This window comes from Tachypleus tridentatus, chromosome 1 (genome assembly GCF_004210375.1).
Source record: "Tachypleus tridentatus isolate NWPU-2018 chromosome 1, ASM421037v1, whole genome shotgun sequence".
In the NCBI taxonomy this organism is placed as follows: Eukaryota; Metazoa; Arthropoda; class Merostomata; order Xiphosura; family Limulidae; genus Tachypleus; species Tachypleus tridentatus.
Window position 1 is genome coordinate 24,813,484 of NC_134825.1, and position 21,585 is coordinate 24,835,068.

Below are 21,585 nucleotides of genomic sequence, written 5' to 3' on the forward strand. Positions count from 1 at the left end.
CAACCAAGGAGCGTATAACGAAATCATAAAAGTCACAAATCTCGAAAAACTACTAACTTCTAAACATTTTGTATAACTTCAGTACAAATACATGCAAATATTGATTCAACTGTTGTTTTGTTTGCACACCGTTTAAATGAAAATATGGAAATTTGTCCGTTTTTACATAGAAAATAAGTTAATTTCAAAATTTCATTATCCAAGCCACAAAAGCAACGTTTGAAGGAAATAATGGCCAGTTACTGTACTTTTACAATATAAACAATTAAAAACAACACATACTATCCAGGAACAAAGTTTGTGTTACATAGTGTAATCAGAGAACAATTAATTTTGTGTCAAGTCTTGAACACTTTGACCTTGTGAGGCCTGCGTGTACTTCTTGTTGCTATCTTTTCTAACATGAATTTCATTGGCGAATTTAAACGTTGATTCTGATTGGTTCTAATTACTGGACGGCTGGTCTCATAATCCTTACTTAATGGTATAAAAAGACCCGGCTATCACCGTAACAAATATTGACGAATTGTACAGAATAGTTGTGCTGAAAGTCATAGAGAAGTCATACTTCCCTGTATAAAGTTTAAAGTGTTTAATTTGTCTTATTGCAAACGTGATTGTTTTGTTTCGTTTTCAGTGACCATAATTATTTTGTTAGTTTATTCATTAGTTTATTGTTTACATTCTGAACACAATGTTCGGACCAGTAACGATCGTCCTTTTCATAATACTGTTCACAATATGGATACTGTAAGTAGATTTTTCTATATTATAGAGATATTAAAGACATTTTTTCAACATGAAACATCTTTTCTGTGCAGGCTACTGGTTTCACTTGTTGTGAACATTTTCCTTTTTAATAAAATACGTAAAAGTAGGTTTGTTTTCAATTTTGCCCAAAGCTACACAAGGGCTCTCTGCGCTAGCCGTTCCTAAGTTAGCAGTGTAAGACTAGAGGGAAGGCAGGTAGATATCACTACCCACCGATAATTCTTGGGCTATACTTTTACCAACAAATAGTGGGATTGACCGTCACATTATAACGCCTACACGGCTGAAATGGCGAGCATGTTTGGTGTGACGTGGATTCAAACGCGAGACCCTCAGATTACGAGTCGAACGCCCTAATCCACCTGGCCATGTCAGCATTAAAGTATGTATACTTCATTCAAAGCTAGCTCTTCAACTCTATTGTCAGACAGTACTGATATGTGTGTGGAATCTTTCTAAGGTATAGCTATATCAACAAGTTGCTGTTTGTTGATGAGATATTTTTTGTGTGTGTTTTTTTTTTACGTGTGTTTTCTGTCAGTAAAGCCAATTCGGGCTATTTGCTGAGCTCACCGAGGGGAAACGAATCCCTGATTTTAGCGTTGAAATACGAAAACATACTGCTGTAATATGGGGGGCAATGAGATTTTTCTAAAAACAAACTCTATCATTAACATTTTATTTAGCAGCTTATAACATATTATAAAATAAAGGGAAATTTAGTTTTCTCATGTTGTTTTATGTTAATTTCAACATCTATTAGAAAATAGTAAAACTTTCTGATGGATTACATAAAATTAGTTTCAATATGTATTACAGAAAGTCAAATTAACCCTTCGTGGATAGTTTGAAATTACTTTCAATGTGTGATATAAAGAAGCAAACTAACGTGTAATACTCATATAAAACATATAATAATATTTGTGTCCGAGTTGCTACAAAGAAAACAGGTGAAAACTAAGTGTTATGCTAACCTCCATATCCGTGTAGAGCAACAACATTATTTTTGGTGCTAAAGCAATACGACACAGTTAATCACACGATTCTTAATTTTCACTGAAGACAACATTTAAAATATATTTGTCATTTCCACACCCTTGCACGTGTACTGAGTGCAGAACTATTGTACATAAATATTTGGATTGAGGACATACTTATATTACAAAACCAATGTATTGAATTAAATTATTTTTGTAAAAGAATACGTTATCACACTCTATACAAACTGAACTAAAAGGACTAGATACACATTATAATATCAAATAAGGATGGTTTTATTTACAAACAAACATTCTATAATATAGCGATGGTCTCTCACTACCAGACTGTTGAGTTAATAAAGGTATTCATCTCTCGAGATATTATTATAACAGACGTACATATATATCCTTCGGAAAACAAAAATGTTTGAAAGTTTCCATATCATATTAACGTTTCGTAACTTTAGTGAGATAGTTGTTTCACCCCTAAATTTTGAATATTATTTGTTAAGATAACCATCATTCTGTTTTCCCTAGTCCAGAGGGAATTCAGACATCAGCGTAAAAAACTGTCATTATAAGGGTTCAAAGTTTGCACTCTTTTATCAACATTAAAAATGGAAGATGGATGTTGTTAACTTGTGAATGCATACTTTGAATGAAGTATGTTGTTAACGTATGAATGTATACTTTGGTTCAATGATGCTGTTAACTTCTAGATGTGTAATTTGATTGAAGAATGTTGTTAACTCTAACTTTTAATTTCTAAACTTTAGAAGAAGGAGAAAACATTTCAACAGTTTTGCAAAGCTAGGAATTCCAGGACCAAAACCGAATTTATTGTTTGGTAACATGTGTGAAATATACTGGAAGGTATGAATTTATATTATTTACTCAAAATATAATTCAATTGTTTAAACTGGTATTTTTATCTTTCTCTTTGAAAATATTACAGTCTTGTAGTTCTCTTCGTCTCTGGATATGTGTGTTAATGATTTTTGTTTAAATGTTTAGTGAAATAATCTATGCAAGAGGATTCTGAGCAAAAAAATCATAATTTGTTGTAGTAACAAGTGTAACATAAATGTGTTCTGATGTGTTTGTGTGGTTTAAACGCCTAAATCAGGCAAATTGACAATAAATTAACCGCAATAATAAGAAAAGTAACCATTGATATTTTATATCTATAAATACAGGGAACCCTTTCTTGTCTTCAAAGTTGGATAGATCAACATTGAAAGGTTTTTATGTAAGTGATATATAATTATTATATACTTATACGAAAGAATTTTGTATTTATATCGTATATACATGTTTACGTCATCTAACCTCGATGTAAAACAAAGGTTTTTGAATATATACGAGATATCTTATCAATACTTTGAAAAACTAAAATGTTGACTGAGTTTTAATAATTAGCATTGACGAAACTACCCTAAATTGCTTAACACAGAATGTTTTCACCACCTATCTTCATAAAGTAGCAAAGTAAAAATGAGTTTAGAAACATAGAATTCAATCTCTATTCACACTTTTCAACGTTGTATAAAACTATTGTTTTATAAATTAATATTTATTAAACTTTAGCAAGTTATGCTCATTAACATTCAGTTGAACTGATCAGGTCGCTAGTCTTTATTAATTAATAATTAATTAAATCATTCATTACTCATATAATTAGTTAAACTATTCAGGTCAGTATGTTATCATGTGTTTTCGTTAAGTTATTCTGAGTTAAATTCCTTGAACAAAAATAAACCAATAAGAGTAGTGCAATTAACAAACCGTTTTATTCAAAATAATGAGTACATAAATTATTGTTAAATAAGCACAAAGCTAACTATTCAGCTACTAATTTCGGTCATTGAAAGTTTAAGGAATCTCTGTACTAGCCAAAGCAACTGTCGGGACAATTTTTATATAAAGCTCTTTAACCACATTAACTCTGTTTTGTTTTTTTTTAAATAATCAGTTGTTTGACACTGGAATAAATAAATTAATTTTTTTTTGTTAAACTAGTTAATATTCTTAATAATACTTAAAAGCAGCATATTATATGCGGAACGTTTCACTTTGTTTACATAGCATTATTAGGTATAGAAACTACAATCTGGAAATTAGCGACTTAGAAGCCAATGGAAAGTAGCAGATATTTGATTGATTCGTAAAGCAACTGAATCTATGAATATAAAATTGCGACGATTACCTGAGTTTACCCAACTAGTATTGTAAGAAATAGTCCCACACTATAGATAATCCAACTATACGCCATTGCTATCAAAATATTTCAACTTGAAACATGAGTTTAATTATATTTTGTATCAATAATGATACTTAAGGTCATTCTTTAATACTTAGTAGCAAATCAGCTAACACTAAATATTGAAATTCAAAGAGATGACACTTCAGCTTCATCTGTTGGTAAAAAGAAAACGTAAACTAATTATCGGTTATATTGTTTATCTTTCTGATACGCTTATTACAGTTGTACATATCTGATATTAACAAATTGATACAGGACAGTTATTTGGAAAAGAAATAATGATATATTCTCATCAACTTTCATGTCTTAATTCTAACATATATATGTGTGAATAGGATGCGGTGTAAGACAACACAGTTTCCCTAGTTTGACTTCAAGCAACTACGCCTGAAACAAAGGTGTTATCTTACAAAAAACAAGCTGTAGTTTTCATGTTGATTTCCGTATTCCAGCTACTTCTTTGGAATGAGACTAGTTTTAGTGGTGATGGATCTCGACTTGTTAAAAGAAATTCAGATTAAGGATTTCATGGATTTTGCAGATCGACCAGTAAGGATTGTTTCTATCCATGTTCCTTTCGTTAAATGTTTATTAAAATGTAAATTTAATTATTGTTATATCGTGTTTGAACTCCTTTACTCAAAGTTTCTCTTTCAATCGAAACCTGGCATGGTTTCATAAAATATTACTATAACATAAGAAGTTTTGACAAACCAAGTTTAAAACAACGCCAAATTTATTACAAAATATAATTTTTAATGTTTTTCCCTGTAAAATCTTTTACCAAATTGTGATAAATTATATTAAGAAATGATGAGGAAATTTATTTGAGTAACAGTTTGTATACATATTATTTCTTACAGCTCGTGTTGTTAAATATTCTAGTATTTGTGATACTGGTTGTATGTGGTGATATGTAAAGAATCAACAGTGTATTCAGTAGTGAAATAACTGAAAATTGTGGTTTTCTTCAAGGTGTTACTTTTGCATCGTGTTTTATTAATATGTTTTTAGAGTCTTTTTGAATTAGATCCACCAAAGAAACCCGAAGAACCAATTAACGACTTCCTAATTTTCCTGCGTGGAACTCGCTGGAAGAGAGTTAGAAGTGTAATTACCCCTTCCTTCACTACCCTGAAACTTAAAACAGTAAGTATTAAAAACTTTATTCAACTCGTCAATATCCGCATGATGTTTTCTTTAGAACAACTATAAAATACAGTTATTTTTTAAGAAGTTCGTGTGTCCTTAGCTCAAATGCATATTTACATCCAGACAAAGACTTGACAAACACCACTTGTAACAGCTTATTAAACACGTGTTAACTATCCTTCACAGTTCACAATTAGAAAGTTCATTCACACAACATGCAATCAAATTTCACCCTTTTATAAAATAAAAGGGTTGCTTAACATTAAAATAACCTCATTCATTTTCCTTAAGGCTATTCATTGCTCCACAATATCTTCTCGGGTGGCGGGTGGTGATGAAAAGCTGCCTTCCCTCTAGTCGTACATTGTTAAATTAGGGACGGCTAGCGCAGGTAGCACTCGATTAGTTTTCGAGAAATCCAAAAACAAACAAAACAGTCAGGTAAACTGTGTTTTCATTGGCAGTGAACGGTGTTTTCTTGTTGCCTTTCTTGTAATCTATCATTTTAGCGAATCACTCGAGTAGCTTTGCGTATACTTTATTAACAATCATACAAACAGATATACCACGTTAACTACTATAAATGGAGGAATTAATGTAAAGCAGTACTAATTATTTTTTTAATAAAACAAAGATAATGTTTATACATGGAAAATTATTTATATATTGTTCTTATTTTGAATATATATACCAAACACGTAAACAACGAATTAAAACATAATTTGAAAACACTTCAGCTTCACACATGGTTCTGATACATCCCGTTCCACCACAACTTTATTTCGAGTGTTGTTTTCATGAGATTTTCTGATATGTTTATTTTAATTCGTTTCAATATAAATAACTTAAACGTTAGAATACTGATCTTTGTCCGAAAACGTTTTAAGTATCTGCGAATCATAAGTTAATGACAAAGAAAAACTTTAGGCTAAGAAAATAGATTATGATATAAAAGAAAATACTATAGTTTCTTATATGTGTAATGCCTAAACTACTAGAGTGTTGCTATCGGTAACAATGGATTGTTTTTTTATTGTTCTTATATAGAAACGACGGAATGATCTCCTCCTGTTAATGATGGACTCTCAGAACATCAGTGTCAACGTCACGAAGGTTACAGGGAGTCAACTAACCGCTGGAGAAGAAACACACAAATCAAATCCTGACGAAAGTACACATGTTAACGACCAGTTTAATGTTATTTATTATAACCCGTTATAACACCATGATCATCTTCCTTTCCATGTAACTGTGATCCAGGTTTTAGCAACTAATAAATAGGAACTTGAAACATTATCACAAACAACAATTATGTCCATGAAACCGTAAAAAACTTCTAACTGTAATACTTCAGGTAATGTTGTGACCAGTAAAATTAATGTTTACTCAGGTTAGGACAAGAACATACTCCTGATACGTGTTATATGTACTTTGATTTGCAGATATAAGTAAAATTATATTCATTAATAACATAATTTCATAAAAGTATTATATTCATTTGAATACCTATTATACATTTCTTGTATCATTATAGTTTCCAAGAGTGGACTATCTGACAATGAAGTGTTGTACAACTCTATGTTGGCTTTAGTAGCAGGGTAACTGTAGTTCTTTTATTGGTCATTTTATCATTAATTACAATATATTGCTGGTTGTAATGGCATATTAATTGCGATTAGTTTAACAGTTCCGTCATCACAAATAATCTAGTATATTAACTTGTAATATATATATTATCATTAACTAAGTTACTTCAACAGTTTGAAATACTCAGAAGTAATAATATTACCCTTAATACTTTACTATTATTTTAAAATCACTTCAACTATTACAAATACTTAAGTAATAGTACTACCCTTAATGCATTAGTATTATTTTAAAATCACTTCAACTATTACAAATTCTTAAGTAATAATACTACCCTTAACACACTACTATTATTTTAAAATCACTTCAACTATTAGAAATACTTAAGTAATAATACTACCCTTAATACATTGCTACTTTTTAAAAATTACTTCCACAGTTACAAATACTTAGAAGTAATAATATTGCACTTAATATAATACTATTATTTTATAATTATTTCAACCGTTACAAATACTTAGAAGTAATAATATTACCCTTAATATATTACTATTATAATTTTAACTTTAGGGCATAACAAAGTTCATATTCCTTTTGAACTTCAATTTTTTCTTCTCTTTCTTGTTTATGTATAACTCATTTCATATTGAAGTCAACCCTGTGTCTCTGCAGTAAGTTTATTTAATCGAGTTTAGATGCTGATGCTGGGCCGAGCACAGGTTATCCATTGTGCATAAGGACAACAAACATATATTTTTCTTTCAGCTATGAAACAACGAGTTCTGCTCTTGGTTACACCGTACACCTACTGGTGCAGCACCCTAAAGTCCAAGAAAAATTAAGACAAGAGGTAGACGAGCTCGTTGAAAAAGTACGTAAATTACAATACAGTTCACCACTTTGGCTTGTTAGTGATATATCATTTTGAAAGTTTCAGCTGTTGAGAACAGTGCTTACCTTAAACAGAGTTCAGAAAATACTTTCACAAAACTTATGAATTTACTCACATAATCTAGAAATCTCGAGTAAAGTATTAACTTTATAAATCTAATAATCATTTTTCTATGAAGGATACATCAAACTTAGATTATTCATTTCGTACGATAAGATCGAATTGATGTGTACTTTGTTTAATAAAATAACGTTCACAGAAATGTAATATATTAGGGAGGACACTTGGAGTACTTGTCTGTCCATAAACTCCGTTATCTGGATCAGGTTTTCAGGGAATGTCTCGGGGGTTTATCCACCAGTTTACCTGTAAGTTTTGAATATTTTTTACCTAAACATAAAAATCAAAATATTTCTGGTAGCCAACAAATACGAGGGAAATACTATAAAATCAAAAATGTCTTATACCAACGATATGGAAAACAAAGGAAAATAGTAGGAATTTCTAAGCAATTTACTACATTAAATTATATAGAACACATTAAATTATATAGAACTAGAAGATCACTAAGGGTCATAAACTTCGTTAGTTTGACGAAGTAGTTGTGTAGTGAAATGTATTAACAATTTACAGTTTGGGAAAAATAGGGACATAAATGTAGACAATGTGAGTATAAGTCAGGGGTGGTCAAATGTAGGGTTTATACCAACATAAAAGGAACTAGAAGGTCACTCAGTAAAGTTCATACACGTTACTCTGCATTGATCATGTTCAGCTCTCAAAAAATACGAAAGTATGTCCGTACGTCGTTTCTTATCAACGCACTTGGATCACTTTTGGCAGGAGAATAAGGAATAATATTCTAAACATGTTTCATCAAAATGTGGTCAATTTGACTGAATGATAGAGCAAATAATAACGTAAAACAACAAATAATGTATCGGTTACCATGCTAGAATCTCAGTGGAATTTCGGTGTTTTGTCTGTAAATTACGGTTGTGCTATAATACTTCGTTTATTTTATATTAATAGATTTGTTAATCGTGAGACATATAGAGATATAACATATGGATCCATTAAAATTCCGAAAGAAACAGCTATACAGGTTCCTGTTTACCACCTTCATCATAACCCAGCTCTGTGGCCAGACCATGAAACGTTCGATCCAGAAAGGTAATTACAACATATATATATATATTGTGTTTGCTTTGTTTCTTTTCACCTTGCCTGACCTTGCAGCTACTAATGCACTATATTCTTTTCTTGAAGTTATAGGTAACGCAGTATAATAGTGCAAAATAAAGACAAAATGACTTTCCAATAATGCCAGATATCTAATTACCAGCCTAATGGCGTTTTTATTGAAAGGTTCAAGATACGAGTGGTGAAATGGCGTTTAATTCAATCACACTATTAAGTGTGTAAGATTATAACTATGACAATCTAGTTAATAGGAGTCCACCACTGGTACAGCAGTAAGTTTACGAATTTACTACGCTAAAATCAGGGGTTCGATGGACTCAGGAAATGGTCCAATGTGGCTTTGCTATAAGAAAAAAACGCACACGCGCACACTCGTTAATAGGGTAAAATTACTTGAATAGCAAGTGCTAATTATTCAACCTCATCATTTACATGAGGGCACTTGACAAGTTTATAGAGGATAATTACCACTGTTCTTGTTTCTTCGATATTTCGCTTGATGAAAAATATTTTAGTTTTATATAAAGCTTGCGACTTTCAATCGACTTCTTTTCTTTGTTTCTGTTTATTACTTTATTAAAATAGCAAAATATATGCTTATGTTTATAGAAAAAGCCTTTGGGTTGGAAGGTCCTCTTTTGTGACCATTTTACGGAGAGGTTGTCTTTGTCTTCGGAGCCATTTGCTGTTCTAAACATTCCGTTGTAACAGTTTTCTTCACTTCAGTGTTTAACATTTTCATTTTTATATGTTGTCTGCTTTTGTTTTATCAGTAGCACTCATTCGATAGGGTTAAAATATGTCTTTCAACGAAAAATATAACCATGACAACAGTAAACTGGCGAAAGGTCGAGAAACTGCCATAAACTAGTTTGAACAGCTGACAAAAACTTGGTTCATTCTTTTGTAACTTGTATCTATAGCGATACGAAGGAGAATTAAAATATTGAAAGCATTTTAAAAAATGGTGTTCTAACTTTACTTAAACAGTTGCGAAATGGTCGTTACTTGATTTAATGTTTTTTCTAGTAAGTAAAAATATTTTATTCAAAATTCCTGCTTATTAATATGTTAAGTTATGCTATTTATTATTTCAAGTGAGAGAAAAATGAAATTATATAGTAATTACGCAATTATTACAGGAAACTTATTTTGGGACATCGCATATCAGTTATGTTTAATATCATTTATAAACTTGTGTAAGACAATCGATTCTGTATTTAGTAAGCTATCGAATATTTTGCTCAAAATAGAAGAAAAATTCTTAAGTTTCTCAAATTCTGCGAACGTAACTTTATATATATATGTATATATATATATTTTATACGACAAAAGTGTTATTGTTTTAACAACTTTACCAATACTTTACCCCCAAATTTTAACTTCAGATATATTTCAGATTTTCTGTTGATAATCACGACCACCATCCACTTGCTTGGCAACCATTTGGACATGGACCTAAAAACTGTATTGGGATGAGATTCGCTCAGCTAGAAACCAAGATGGTATATTTAGAACAGTTCAGAAGTACTACTTGATGCCTTGTGAGAAAACAGAAAAGGTAACCATAACAAAATATATATTTATCACGTCCAACCAAAAACACACCTACGTATGTATATGTATGTAGAATAATATACTTTTGAAAAAGTGAAGGTTTTTTTTTAAATTTTATATAAACTGTATGTGGGTAATCTACATTTTCTTTTTGCTATGCTATATTGACTCTTTTAACAAGTGTCAAATATAGAATCAGACATTAAAAACAACATATTACATTCTGTGTATCTGTAACAGTGTAACTCAAATTTCACTTCAACTTTAGACTTTTCAGACAATAATAATGATGTTTTCAGAAAATGGGGCGGCATGGCCAGGTGAATAAGGCACTCTACTCGTAATATGAGGTTCGTGAGTTCGAATCCCTCTCACACTAACATGCTAGTGGAGACATTATAATGTGACGGTTAATCCCATTATTTGTTGGTAAAAGAGTAGCCCAAGAGATGGCGGTGGGTGGTGATGACTAGCTGCCTTCCCTCTAGTCTTACACCACTAAATTAGGGACGGCGAGCACAGATAGCCCTCAAGTCGCTTTGCGCGAAATTCAAAAAACAAACAAACAATCACATGTACGTAGTATGCTTGTGAATTTTTCTAATCTTTGGTGTTTCTTCGTTTTTTGGCGTATTGGAATTTACGTTCAAATAAATATAAGTTTCCTTTTAAAAGTTGTAATTGTACACTTTAGTGATAATTAATTTTAAGCAACGTGTCCATAGAGATAAAAGTCAAGGTGATATAACCTTCTTGGAAAATATTTATTTGGGAACTTGTCAAGTCATAAGTTAAAATGGTTTTATTTGAATGTTGACATGTATAATTTTACTATTTTGATGGTATTAATCGAGTATATACGTTTAATCAAATAAATATATGTTAACTTTGACTTCAATAAATTAAATCTCTCATAATTTACAACTGATTTTGCGTAATACACTTATAAACCTTTGATTGCAAATTATCTGAATTCTGCAGTAGAATAACTTTTGTTTTTTAACTATTCAGCCACAAAAGATATATAGAGAAACTGATTTAAAGTTAAATTACAATTCTTTATAATAATGGTTTTGTCGTTGTTTTTTCAATCAGAAACTGACCATCAAACTCGGTATGATTATTATGAATCTTGCAAATGGAGATTTTGTAAAATTTGTTTCAAGAAATTCCCCGAAATGATGAATTAAAACACCAACATAACCTTTCTTAATCTAGTCCACAACTGGATGTTCAATAAGCAGTGTAAAAATGTTTTAAATGGGATTGAATATTGAGTTCTTCTGTCATATTTATTTGTAACAAAATGAAAACATACACAGAAGTTAAATTAGAATTTTCCAAGAATATAAAAGTGTGTAAAGTAAATTACTAAATATAATATATGATTTTTTAAAAAAATAATGTGAAGTTAAACGACAGACATACTATGATCCTTCAGAATACTGTGTGCCCCAAAGTAACAGTATCCTGGGTAACGATAACATCTTCCACACTTATAAATACTGTTAAAATTATGTAAGTGACTTTAATTTCTTTAAGAACAATAAAAGATCATACTTATATGGATGGAATTATGAGAAACGAAAGAAAACATAAGATAGTTAAATAGGCATCCTTTTTATGACAAATGTTGTAAAAAAGTGTGCTGGAGTAAGGAAACTAGAAGCTGTGATCAGTCTATAAAAACTTTATCAGTCTTTGTAAGATATATGTAATATGCAAATAACAATTCGAAACATAAGATAAAAATCTCTATGCTTTCCTGAAGAATATTATAACACTTGTAAAGCACGTGTAATATAATCAAATATATAAATGAAAAAAAGATCTGTATGTAAACCTACGTGACTGTCGAACTTTGTGAATTGTACTGAATTTTTTAATTTATAAAGTGAAACAAACAATGTATGTTATACCTGATATGGCCATATGGGTGAAAATTAGCCCAATTAACATTGTGAACTTACTGAATCTTTATAAAACCATTCCCTTTGAACCTTAGTAATGCAATCCACCTAATAGCATCATTTGCCTGTAGTAACACTATTCAAGTTCTAAAAACTATAAAATTATAAAATAACATGTATCATTTACAATATTTTATCAAGAACAATAGAAGTCAATTACGAACAGCATAAAGACAAAATAGTGAGAGATAAAATAATCTTTGGGGAGAAAATGGACTTGGTTCATATTAGTAATCCCAACCCAAACTAAAACTGAAAATATTAAATCCAGCTCTTGCTATTTATATATCTATCAAGTTTTCTTTTGAACTCACCCAAATTTACTATTTTCACAAGATTCAAAGACAACCCATTCCATAGGCGAACCAGTCTATTTGAAAAATATGCGTCTACATATGCAGTAACATTTTGAAAACATATCAGAGATTTCTAAGGAAATATTTTTCCTTATTGAAAATATTTTGGCTGTCTGATGAAACTGTAAACTTTATTCAATGACTTTGAAAGTACTTTTTCTCAGACTTTTCAAAACTTTTCCCACAACTGTCGCAAGACTAATAATACTATAATTCATGGAACACCTTTGTGAAGACAGAACCGACATTAGCTAATTTTCAATCTGTTGGTACTTGTCCACTATTCAATGACTGACCAAAAATTTGGCAAGTGGTTCACATAAAAATTCTTGATCTCCTTTCAAACCCGCGGAGAAATATTACCTCGCCATGAAGTCCAGACATTCTTTAAACTCTCAAAGTTTCTTGTAGTAAGCTCAAAATTTATGCAACTGTCAAATTCAACTTCGTTTTCATTCATCAGTTTTTCAATATGAGGACTACTGCTTAAGTCTTCATTAATAAAAGCTGGAATTAAATTACCGAGCTATTTCATAGCCATCAGATAAAAGCCTTCTTTTATCGCCCCACAAAGGTTCTATCTCCTTGTATTTATTCTTGATATAATTAAAAAAAAATAATAATATTATGTTTTATGTTATCAGGCAAATAATTTCATACATCATTATAGGTGTTCTAATTTCCTGTTTTGCCAACTTATATGATTTTCTGTTATTCGGAATCGTCTATAATACCAGTTAACTTGCCCTGCAGTGGCTCAGCAGTGTGTCTGCGGACTTGCAACGCTAAAAAGCGGATTTCGATACCCGTGGTGGGCAGAGCCCAGATAGCTGGCTCATTGTGCATCTTTGTGCGTAATTGAAAACAACAACAACCAGTTACCTTAAATTACTTATGCATGTAACATTTTTTTAAATTTTATTTCTTACACCCTTTGTATGTTTTTTAATTGCAGCTACTATTTTTTAAAATATATTTCTGTTGAATATTAAAAAATGTTTCTTTGGAATATATTTCTTTTGAACATTTAAAAAATGTTTGTGTGTAATATATTTCTGTTGAATATTAAAAAATGTTTGTATGGAATATATTTCTGTCGAATATTAAAAAAATGTTTGTATGAGATATATAAATCTTTTGAATATTTAACAAAAATGTTTGTATGGAATACATTTCTGTTGAATATTTAAAAAAAATGTTTGTATGGAATATATTTCTGTTAAATATTCAAAAAATGTTTCTTTAAAAAATTCACATTTGTTTGCTGTCTTCAGTTGAATCAGCTGACCAAATTACAACAGATAATTCTTGTTGCATCAATTCAACATTTATTTATTTTTTTAATTTTGGACCCAAAATACCATTATTCCTTTTTTCCGCGTGCAGAGAAACAGCAAATCCAATACAGCAATGTATCTTGGTGTTACCCCAATTTCTACGTTCTTAAACCATTGATATATTGAAAGTTACAAATAAATCTTAAATATTATTATTTCTAGTACGTCTTTTGAACAATTTTGCGGAGAAATCCACCTTGAACAGTTCGTAGAAAACTTTCTTCATCATGGTTTGACTTTAGCATTTCCCAGTGGACATGTTTGAAATTAAAATCACCCATAATTACGTCCTCATTCACAGCTGAAATCTAGATCTCACTGTAAAGTTTCTCAATAATTTCATCAGGTTCTGTAAGAAATTTCTGCTAAGTGATTTTGCATTCAATATCCACTGATAGAAATTCCCTATCTCGACTGCTCAGTTCCTATTAAGCAACTTATAACCATGCATTTCAAAGAAATTCCTGTCATCAAAATAATTTATGTTTAGTTGTTCCTGTAATATCAAAATCTTTTATTTTTACCAGTGTTCTAAAGTCATTCATTTTTTCTAATAATTCTAGCATTACAATAGCAACACTTAAGTCTATTCTTATAACTATTTTTATTCTGATTTTTGTTCTTAATGGATAGTTTGTATTTAAGCAGAAAAGTATATTTGCAAAAAATTGGCTTACCACTGAGTTAATAATCTTTGCAAACATAATTTTCTGCTTAACTATAAACCATCCGTTCAAAATGTCATACTTGATTAATAGACCAGGCATTACCAAACGTGTTAAAGCGTTCGACTCGTAATCCGAGGGTCGCGGGTTCGAATCCGAGTCGCGCCAAACATGATTACCCTTTTCGCCGTAAGGGCGTTATAATGTTACTGTCAATCCCACTATTCATTGGTAAAATGTAGCCCAAGAATTGGCGGAGGGTGGTGATGACTAGCTGCCTTCCCTCTAGTCTTACACTGGTACATTAGAGACAGCTAGCACAAATAATCCTCGAGTAGCTTTGTGCGAAATTAAAAAAAAACTTACAAACAAACACGATGCAGTTAAGAATATGTCAGTCAGTACTTAATTAAGTTCAGGGAAAATTCATGACATTTCAGGCTGGAAACAATATCATTAAAAATGTCTGAAAATTAATCTTGTGTACCTAAAGACTGAATTAGTCTGAAAATCTTTCAGAATTGTAAGGTTGAAAATGGAAATGTCCTGTTTACAAATTCAATATAAAAAGTTGATTTTATTAGACGAATGAAAGTGTTACTTGGATCAGTACTATTTCTACGGATAATCATTAGATTTTTTGAACATCTCATCTGAAACTACCTTCCCTCTAGTCTTACACTGCTAAATTAGGGACAGCTAGCGCAGATAGCCATTGAGTAGGTACGCGCGGAAATCAAAAACAGGAAACATACTTTTTGTCACATCTTATTATCATTTATCACAATAAATGTTGATATTTTCATCTTCTATAATTACAGATATTTCATTTTTCTTGTGTTGTTTGTCATTAGTATGGCCTCATTAGAGTAACATTTTATCTTAAGATGCTTAACAATTATCTTAAGAAGAACATTGAATTTTGGAAAGTAGTTCACAAAACGGCTATTGACATTATAATTGAAGTGGAAAAGTTGTCCAACAATGAACAAATAATATGTATACAAACTGTTACTCAAATAAATTTTTTCATCAGTTCTTAATATAACTGATCACAATTTGGTATGATATTTCACAGAAAACACGATATAAATTATATTTTGTAATAAATTTGCCGTTGTTTTAAACTTGGTTTGTCAAAACTTCTTATTGTATAGTAAGTCATATAAAATGGGTGTGTGGTAAATTGCAGATAATTGTGATATTGTTACATTAAATTTTTATGTTAATTTAAAATAGTGGGTATTTCTAAGCGATTTAGTACATTATATTATATGGAACACATTAAAATGTGTAGAACATGGTGTTTTCTGCTTTCATTTTCCTTTATTGGGTTAATTGAAACTGTAAACAACTAGAGGTTCCTGAGGGTCATAAACTTCGTTAGTTTGACTAAGTAGTTGTAAACAATGTGACTATAAATCAAAGGTGGTCAAATCTAAAGATTATACCAATACAGAAGGAACTAGAAGATCACTCAGTAGAGTTCATACACGTTATTCAGCTTTGATCATATTCAGCTCTAAAAAATACGAAAATGTGTCCCTACGTCGTTTGTTATCAACGGACCTGGATAATTCTTGGCAAGAGAATAAGAAATAATATTTTAAACATGTTTCATCAAAATGTAGTCAATTTGGTTGAATTATAGAGCAAATAATAACGTAAAACAACAAATAATGTATCTGTTACCATGCTAGAATCTCAGTGGGATTTCGGTTTATTGTCTGTGAATTACGGTTGTGCTATAATAATTCGTTTATTTTATATTAATAGATTTGTTAATCGTGAGACACATAGACATATAACATATGGATCCATTCAAATTCTGAAAGGAACAACTGTACAGGTTCCTGTTTACCACCTTCATCACAACCCAGCTCAATAACCAGACCATGAAACGTTTGATCCAGAAAGGTAATTACAATATATATATACATTGTATTTGCTTGGTTTTTTTTATCTTACAGCTATTAACGCACTATATTCTTTTCTTGAAGTTATAGGTAACGCAGTATAATAGTGCAAAATAAAGACAAAATAGCATTCCAATAATGCGAGATATCTGATTGCCAGCCTGATGACGTTTTTATTGAAAGGTTCAAAATTCGAGTGTAGAAATGGCGTTGAATGCAATCACACTTTTAGGTGTGTAAGATTATAACTATGACAATCTCGTTAATAGGAGTCCACCACTGGTAGAACAGTAAGTCTACGGATTTACTACGCTAAAATCGGGGGTTCGATGGATTCAGCAGATGGCCCAATGTGGTGTTGCTATAAAAAAAAACACACACGTGAACACTCGTTAATAGGGTAAAATTACTTGAATAGTAAGTGCTAATTATTCAACCTCATCATTTACATGAGGGCACTTGACAAGTTTATTTCCGAAGATAATTACCACTGTTCTTGTTTCTTCGATATTCGCGTGATGAACAATATTTTAGTTTTATATTAAGCTTGCGACCTTCGATCGACTTCTTTTATTTGTTTATATCAATTATACTTTAATTTATTAAACTGGAAGATTATATGCTTATATTTATAGAAAAACCCTTTTGGTCGGAAGGTCCTTTTTCGTGTCCATTTTACGGTTGAGGTTATTTTTATTTTTGGAGACATTTGCTGTTCTAAACATTCCATCGAATCAGTTTTCTTCACTTCAGTATTTAATATTTTCATTTTTAAATGTTGTCTGGTTTTGTTCTATAAGAAGTATTCGTTCGAAAGGGTTAAAATATGTCTTTCAACCGAAAATATAACCATGACAGCAGTAAACTGGCGAAAGGTTGAGAAACTGTCATAAACTAGTTTGTACAGCTGACAAACATTTCGTTCATTCTTCCATAACTTGTATCTATAGCAATACGATGGAAAATTAAAATATCGAACTCGTTTTAAAAAATGGCTAACTAACTCTACTTAAATAGTTGCGAAATGCTGGTTCCCAGTTCTAATGGTTTTCTAGTAAGTAGAAATATTTTATTTAAAATTCCTGCTTATTAATATGCAAAGTTATGCTATTTATTATTTCAAGTTATAAAAAAATTAAATGTGCAGAAATTACGAAATTATTACAGGAAACTTATAAACTTCTGTTAGACAATCAATTCAGTATTCAGTAAGCTTTCGAATATTTTGCTCAAAATACAAGAAAAATAATTAAAAATGAGCGAACGCAACTTTATATATATATATATTCTTTATTCGAGTGTCTATACAGTTTTATTGTTTTAACAACTTTACCAACACTTTACCACAAAATTTTAACTTTAAATATATTTCAGGTTTTCTGTTGATAATAACGACCACCATCCACTTGCTTGGCAACCATTTGGACATGGACCTAGAAACTGCATTGGGATGAGATTCGCTCAGCTGGAAGCCAAGATGGCCATATCTAGAATAGTTCAGAAATACTATTTGATGCCTTGTGAGAAAACAAAAAAGGTAACAATAACAGAATATATATTTATCACGTCCAACCAAACACACACCTTCGTATATATATGTATATATGATAAGATACTGTTGAAAAAGTGTATGTTCCTTTTAAATTTTATATAAACTTTATGTGGGTAATCTATATTTTCTTCTTGCAATGCTATATTGACTGTTTTAACAAGTGTCAAATATAGAAGCAGCCATTAAAAACAACATATTACATTTTGTGAATCTGTAACATTGTAACTCAGCTTTCATTTTAAATTTAGACTTCTGAGACAATAATAATGATGTTTTCAGATAATGGGGCCACTTCATGGCCAGGTGGTTAAGGCACTCGACTCGTAATATGAGGGTCGCGAGTTCGAATCCCCGTCACACTAAACATGCTCGCCCTTACAGCCGTGGGGGCGTTATAATGTAATGTTACATTTACAGTCAATCCTATTGTTCGTTGGTAAAAGAGTAGCCCAATAGCTGTCGGTGGGTGGTTTTGACTAGCTACCTTCCCTCTTGTCTTACACTGCTAAACTAAGGACGGCGAGCATAAATAGCTCTCGAGTAGCTTTGTGTGAAATTCAAAAAACAAACATTCACATGTATGTAGCATGCTTGTCAAATTTTTCTACTCTTTGATGTTTATGTATTTTTTGCCCCGCTAGTACAGAGGTATGTCTTCGGATTTACAACGCTAAAATCAGCGGTTCGATTTCCCTTGGTGAACTGAGCAGATTGCCCTTTATGGCTTTCGTATCAGAAATACGTACACACATTCTTCGTTTTTTAGCGTATTGGAATTTACGTTCAAATATATATAAGTTTCCTTTTAAAACTTGTAAATATACTCTTTAGTGATAATTAATTTTAAGCAACGTCTCCATAGATATAAAAGTCAAGGTGATATAACCTTCTTGGATAATATTTATTTCAGAACTGGTCATGTCTTAAAATAAAATGTTTTATTTGAATTTTGACATAGATAATTACTTTTTTGATGATATTCATCGTGTATAAACGTTTAACCAAATGAATATGTCTTAACTTTGACTTCATTACATTAAAACTCTCATAATTTATAACTGATTTTGCATAATCCACTTATAAACCTTTGATTTCAAATTATCTGAATACTGCCGTAGAATATCTTTTGTTTTTTAACTATTCACGTACAAAATGTACACAGAGAAATTGATTTAAAGTTAAATTACAATTGTTTATATTAATGTTTTTGTTGTTGTTTTTCCTATCAGAAACTGACAGAAAACTCGGTGTGACTGTTATGAATCATGCAAATGGAGTTATTGTAAACTTTGTCCCACGAAATTCTCCGAAATGATGCATTACAACACCAACATAACCTTTCTTAATCTAGTCCACAACTGGATGTTCAATAAGCAGTGTAAAAAATGTTTTAAATAGGATTGAATATTGAGTTTGTGGTACACTTTCACGTATATTTTTGTCATAGTGCGTGTCTCATTTATCTCTTTGAAATACTTCGTACCTTCCAATATTCAATATTCAAATAAGAAATGATGTGTATTACGTTGTACCATAATCAATAAAAGTTCTACAAACAGATATTTTTGAAACTAAATGACTTAGAAAAATAAGACTTAAAACTTTCAGTAGTATTATACTGCAATTATAGCTTTATTATATTACTTCAATAATTCAGAGAATAATAGTTGTGAAGCGAAAATGCATTCTGGGGTTATATTTTATTAAAACACCAAACACATTGTGGTGTCAGCTGTTTGGGAAGAAATGTGTGAGTAATCAGTGATGTCGAGAAACCCACTTGTTGAGAAATTTATATGAAAAAACGGCTCGTTTGGGTTGAGAAAATGTTTTACATAGAAGAGCGAACAACGTTTCGACATTGTTTTTCGCTCTTCTATGTAAAATATTTTCTCAACCCAAACGAGCCGTTTTTGCATATAAAAATGTGTGAGTAGTTATGGCACTTAATTCTCGGCACGTCGCCAGAGGGTGTTACATGCACGTCCAGCTTAGATGTTGGGAAGAGAGGTGGAGAAAATGGAATTATAGACCCCACAAACAATGAAGCCATCAGATGAAAATGACGTCATAGTTCCAGGAAGTATCGTCAGAGGGCTTTCTGCTATTAAAGATTGAAGACAGAGAGAGTGTTGATACACGAGCCACCATAGTTCATCGAAGTGGAGCCATACAATAATGCCACCAGAGATGATGACGACATCTATCTCAACATCAGTGCTTGCACTGTTTGTATAAGTGACCACATGAGTGACCTTTGTACTTCCTAACAAGCAACAGTCTTGACGTCAGACAGAGGTTTATCTCAAAGTTTTATTTTGAGAAATACATCAAGTGAATGATAAATATTGTTATTTTAAATACAGTGAAGTCAAACATAAGCGAAACAGTCTATTTGAAAAATAGGCACCCCCAGTGGTTCAGCGGTATGTCTGCGGACTTATATGGCTAAAAACCGGGTTTCGATACCCGTGTTGAAAAGACACAGGTAGCCCATTGAGTAGCTTTGTGCTTAATTCAAAACGACAAAACAACAATGTTTGAAAATAAAGTTGTCTCAGTTGAAGACGTCCTATACCTTGTCTAAATCTATCTAACACTTCAATCAGGCCCTATTTATCTTTATTTTTCGAAGAGAAAACAATTTAAGTATCTTAATCTTTCTTCCTATGTTAACCACTCCACTCCAAGTACCATTTCAATTACCCTTCTCTGAACCTTTTCCAATAATTCTGAGTCTTTCATATAATAAGAAGCCTTGGACTGAACACAATTCTTCATGTATGATCTAACCAACGACCTATACAACTAAATCATACACATTTTTACACTTGTATTCAATATTTCTGTAAATATAATTTAAAATCCTATTTGCCCTACCAGCAGCAAAATCACACTTCTTGGATGGCTTCAAGAAATAACAGTCATTACCCCACAATCCTTTCTTTAATAATACAGTTGAGGTTATTCTCCAACAAATATAATTATTCAATCATGATACCCCACATACAAAGTCTTCCAATTATTATAATGAAAGCCATCCGCCATTTATTTGTGGAACTCATTAAATGACCTAACTTGGTTTCTAACACAGCAACATTCTCTTCACAGCCAGCAACACGTAAAACCTTGATATCATCATCACATTTAAATAACTTATTAATTGTTCCCTCATCTTTGTAATTAATGTAAATCAAAAAAACAATGGTTAGAAAACTGTACGCTGAGATACACCACTTGCAACAACCCTCTGCTTTCTTCAGTTAAGCCACTCTTTTATCCATTTAGTTAACTTATCCGTCACATTTACAGAGATAAGTTCTATGTGACACTTTATCAAATGCTTAAGAAAATTTAGATGCACCAAATCCACACCTTTAATCT

General features: G+C 31.2%; 1 protein-coding gene and 1 long non-coding RNA gene across 3 annotated transcripts in view; both read left to right on the plus strand.

Annotated features, from left to right (window-relative positions):
• Nucleotides 1-638: 638 nt before the first annotated feature.
• The window catches only part of LOC143244606 (uncharacterized), a 35,946-nt gene continuing 14,999 nt past the window's right edge, over nt 639-21,585 (plus strand). Inside the window, exons 1-4 of one of the 2 annotated variants that reach the window (XR_013025233.1) lie at nt 639-750; nt 2,528-2,624; nt 2,948-3,000; nt 4,350-4,777. This is a non-coding gene — a long non-coding RNA (uncharacterized LOC143244606). Of the gene's footprint in view, nt 751-2,527; nt 2,625-2,947; nt 3,001-4,349; nt 4,778-21,585 lie in introns of those variants that run through there. The other variant, XR_013025234.1, reaches the window with a different exon arrangement.
• Nucleotides 4,501-10,408, plus strand: LOC143258538 (uncharacterized). Its single transcript, XM_076517699.1, has 6 exons — nt 4,501-4,563; nt 5,029-5,163; nt 6,214-6,337; nt 6,701-6,764; nt 8,678-8,818; nt 10,248-10,408. The coding sequence occupies exons 1-6, from the start codon at nt 4,501-4,503 to the stop codon at nt 10,384-10,386; spliced, it is 666 nt and encodes a 221-aa protein (XP_076373814.1). The 3' UTR covers nt 10,387-10,408.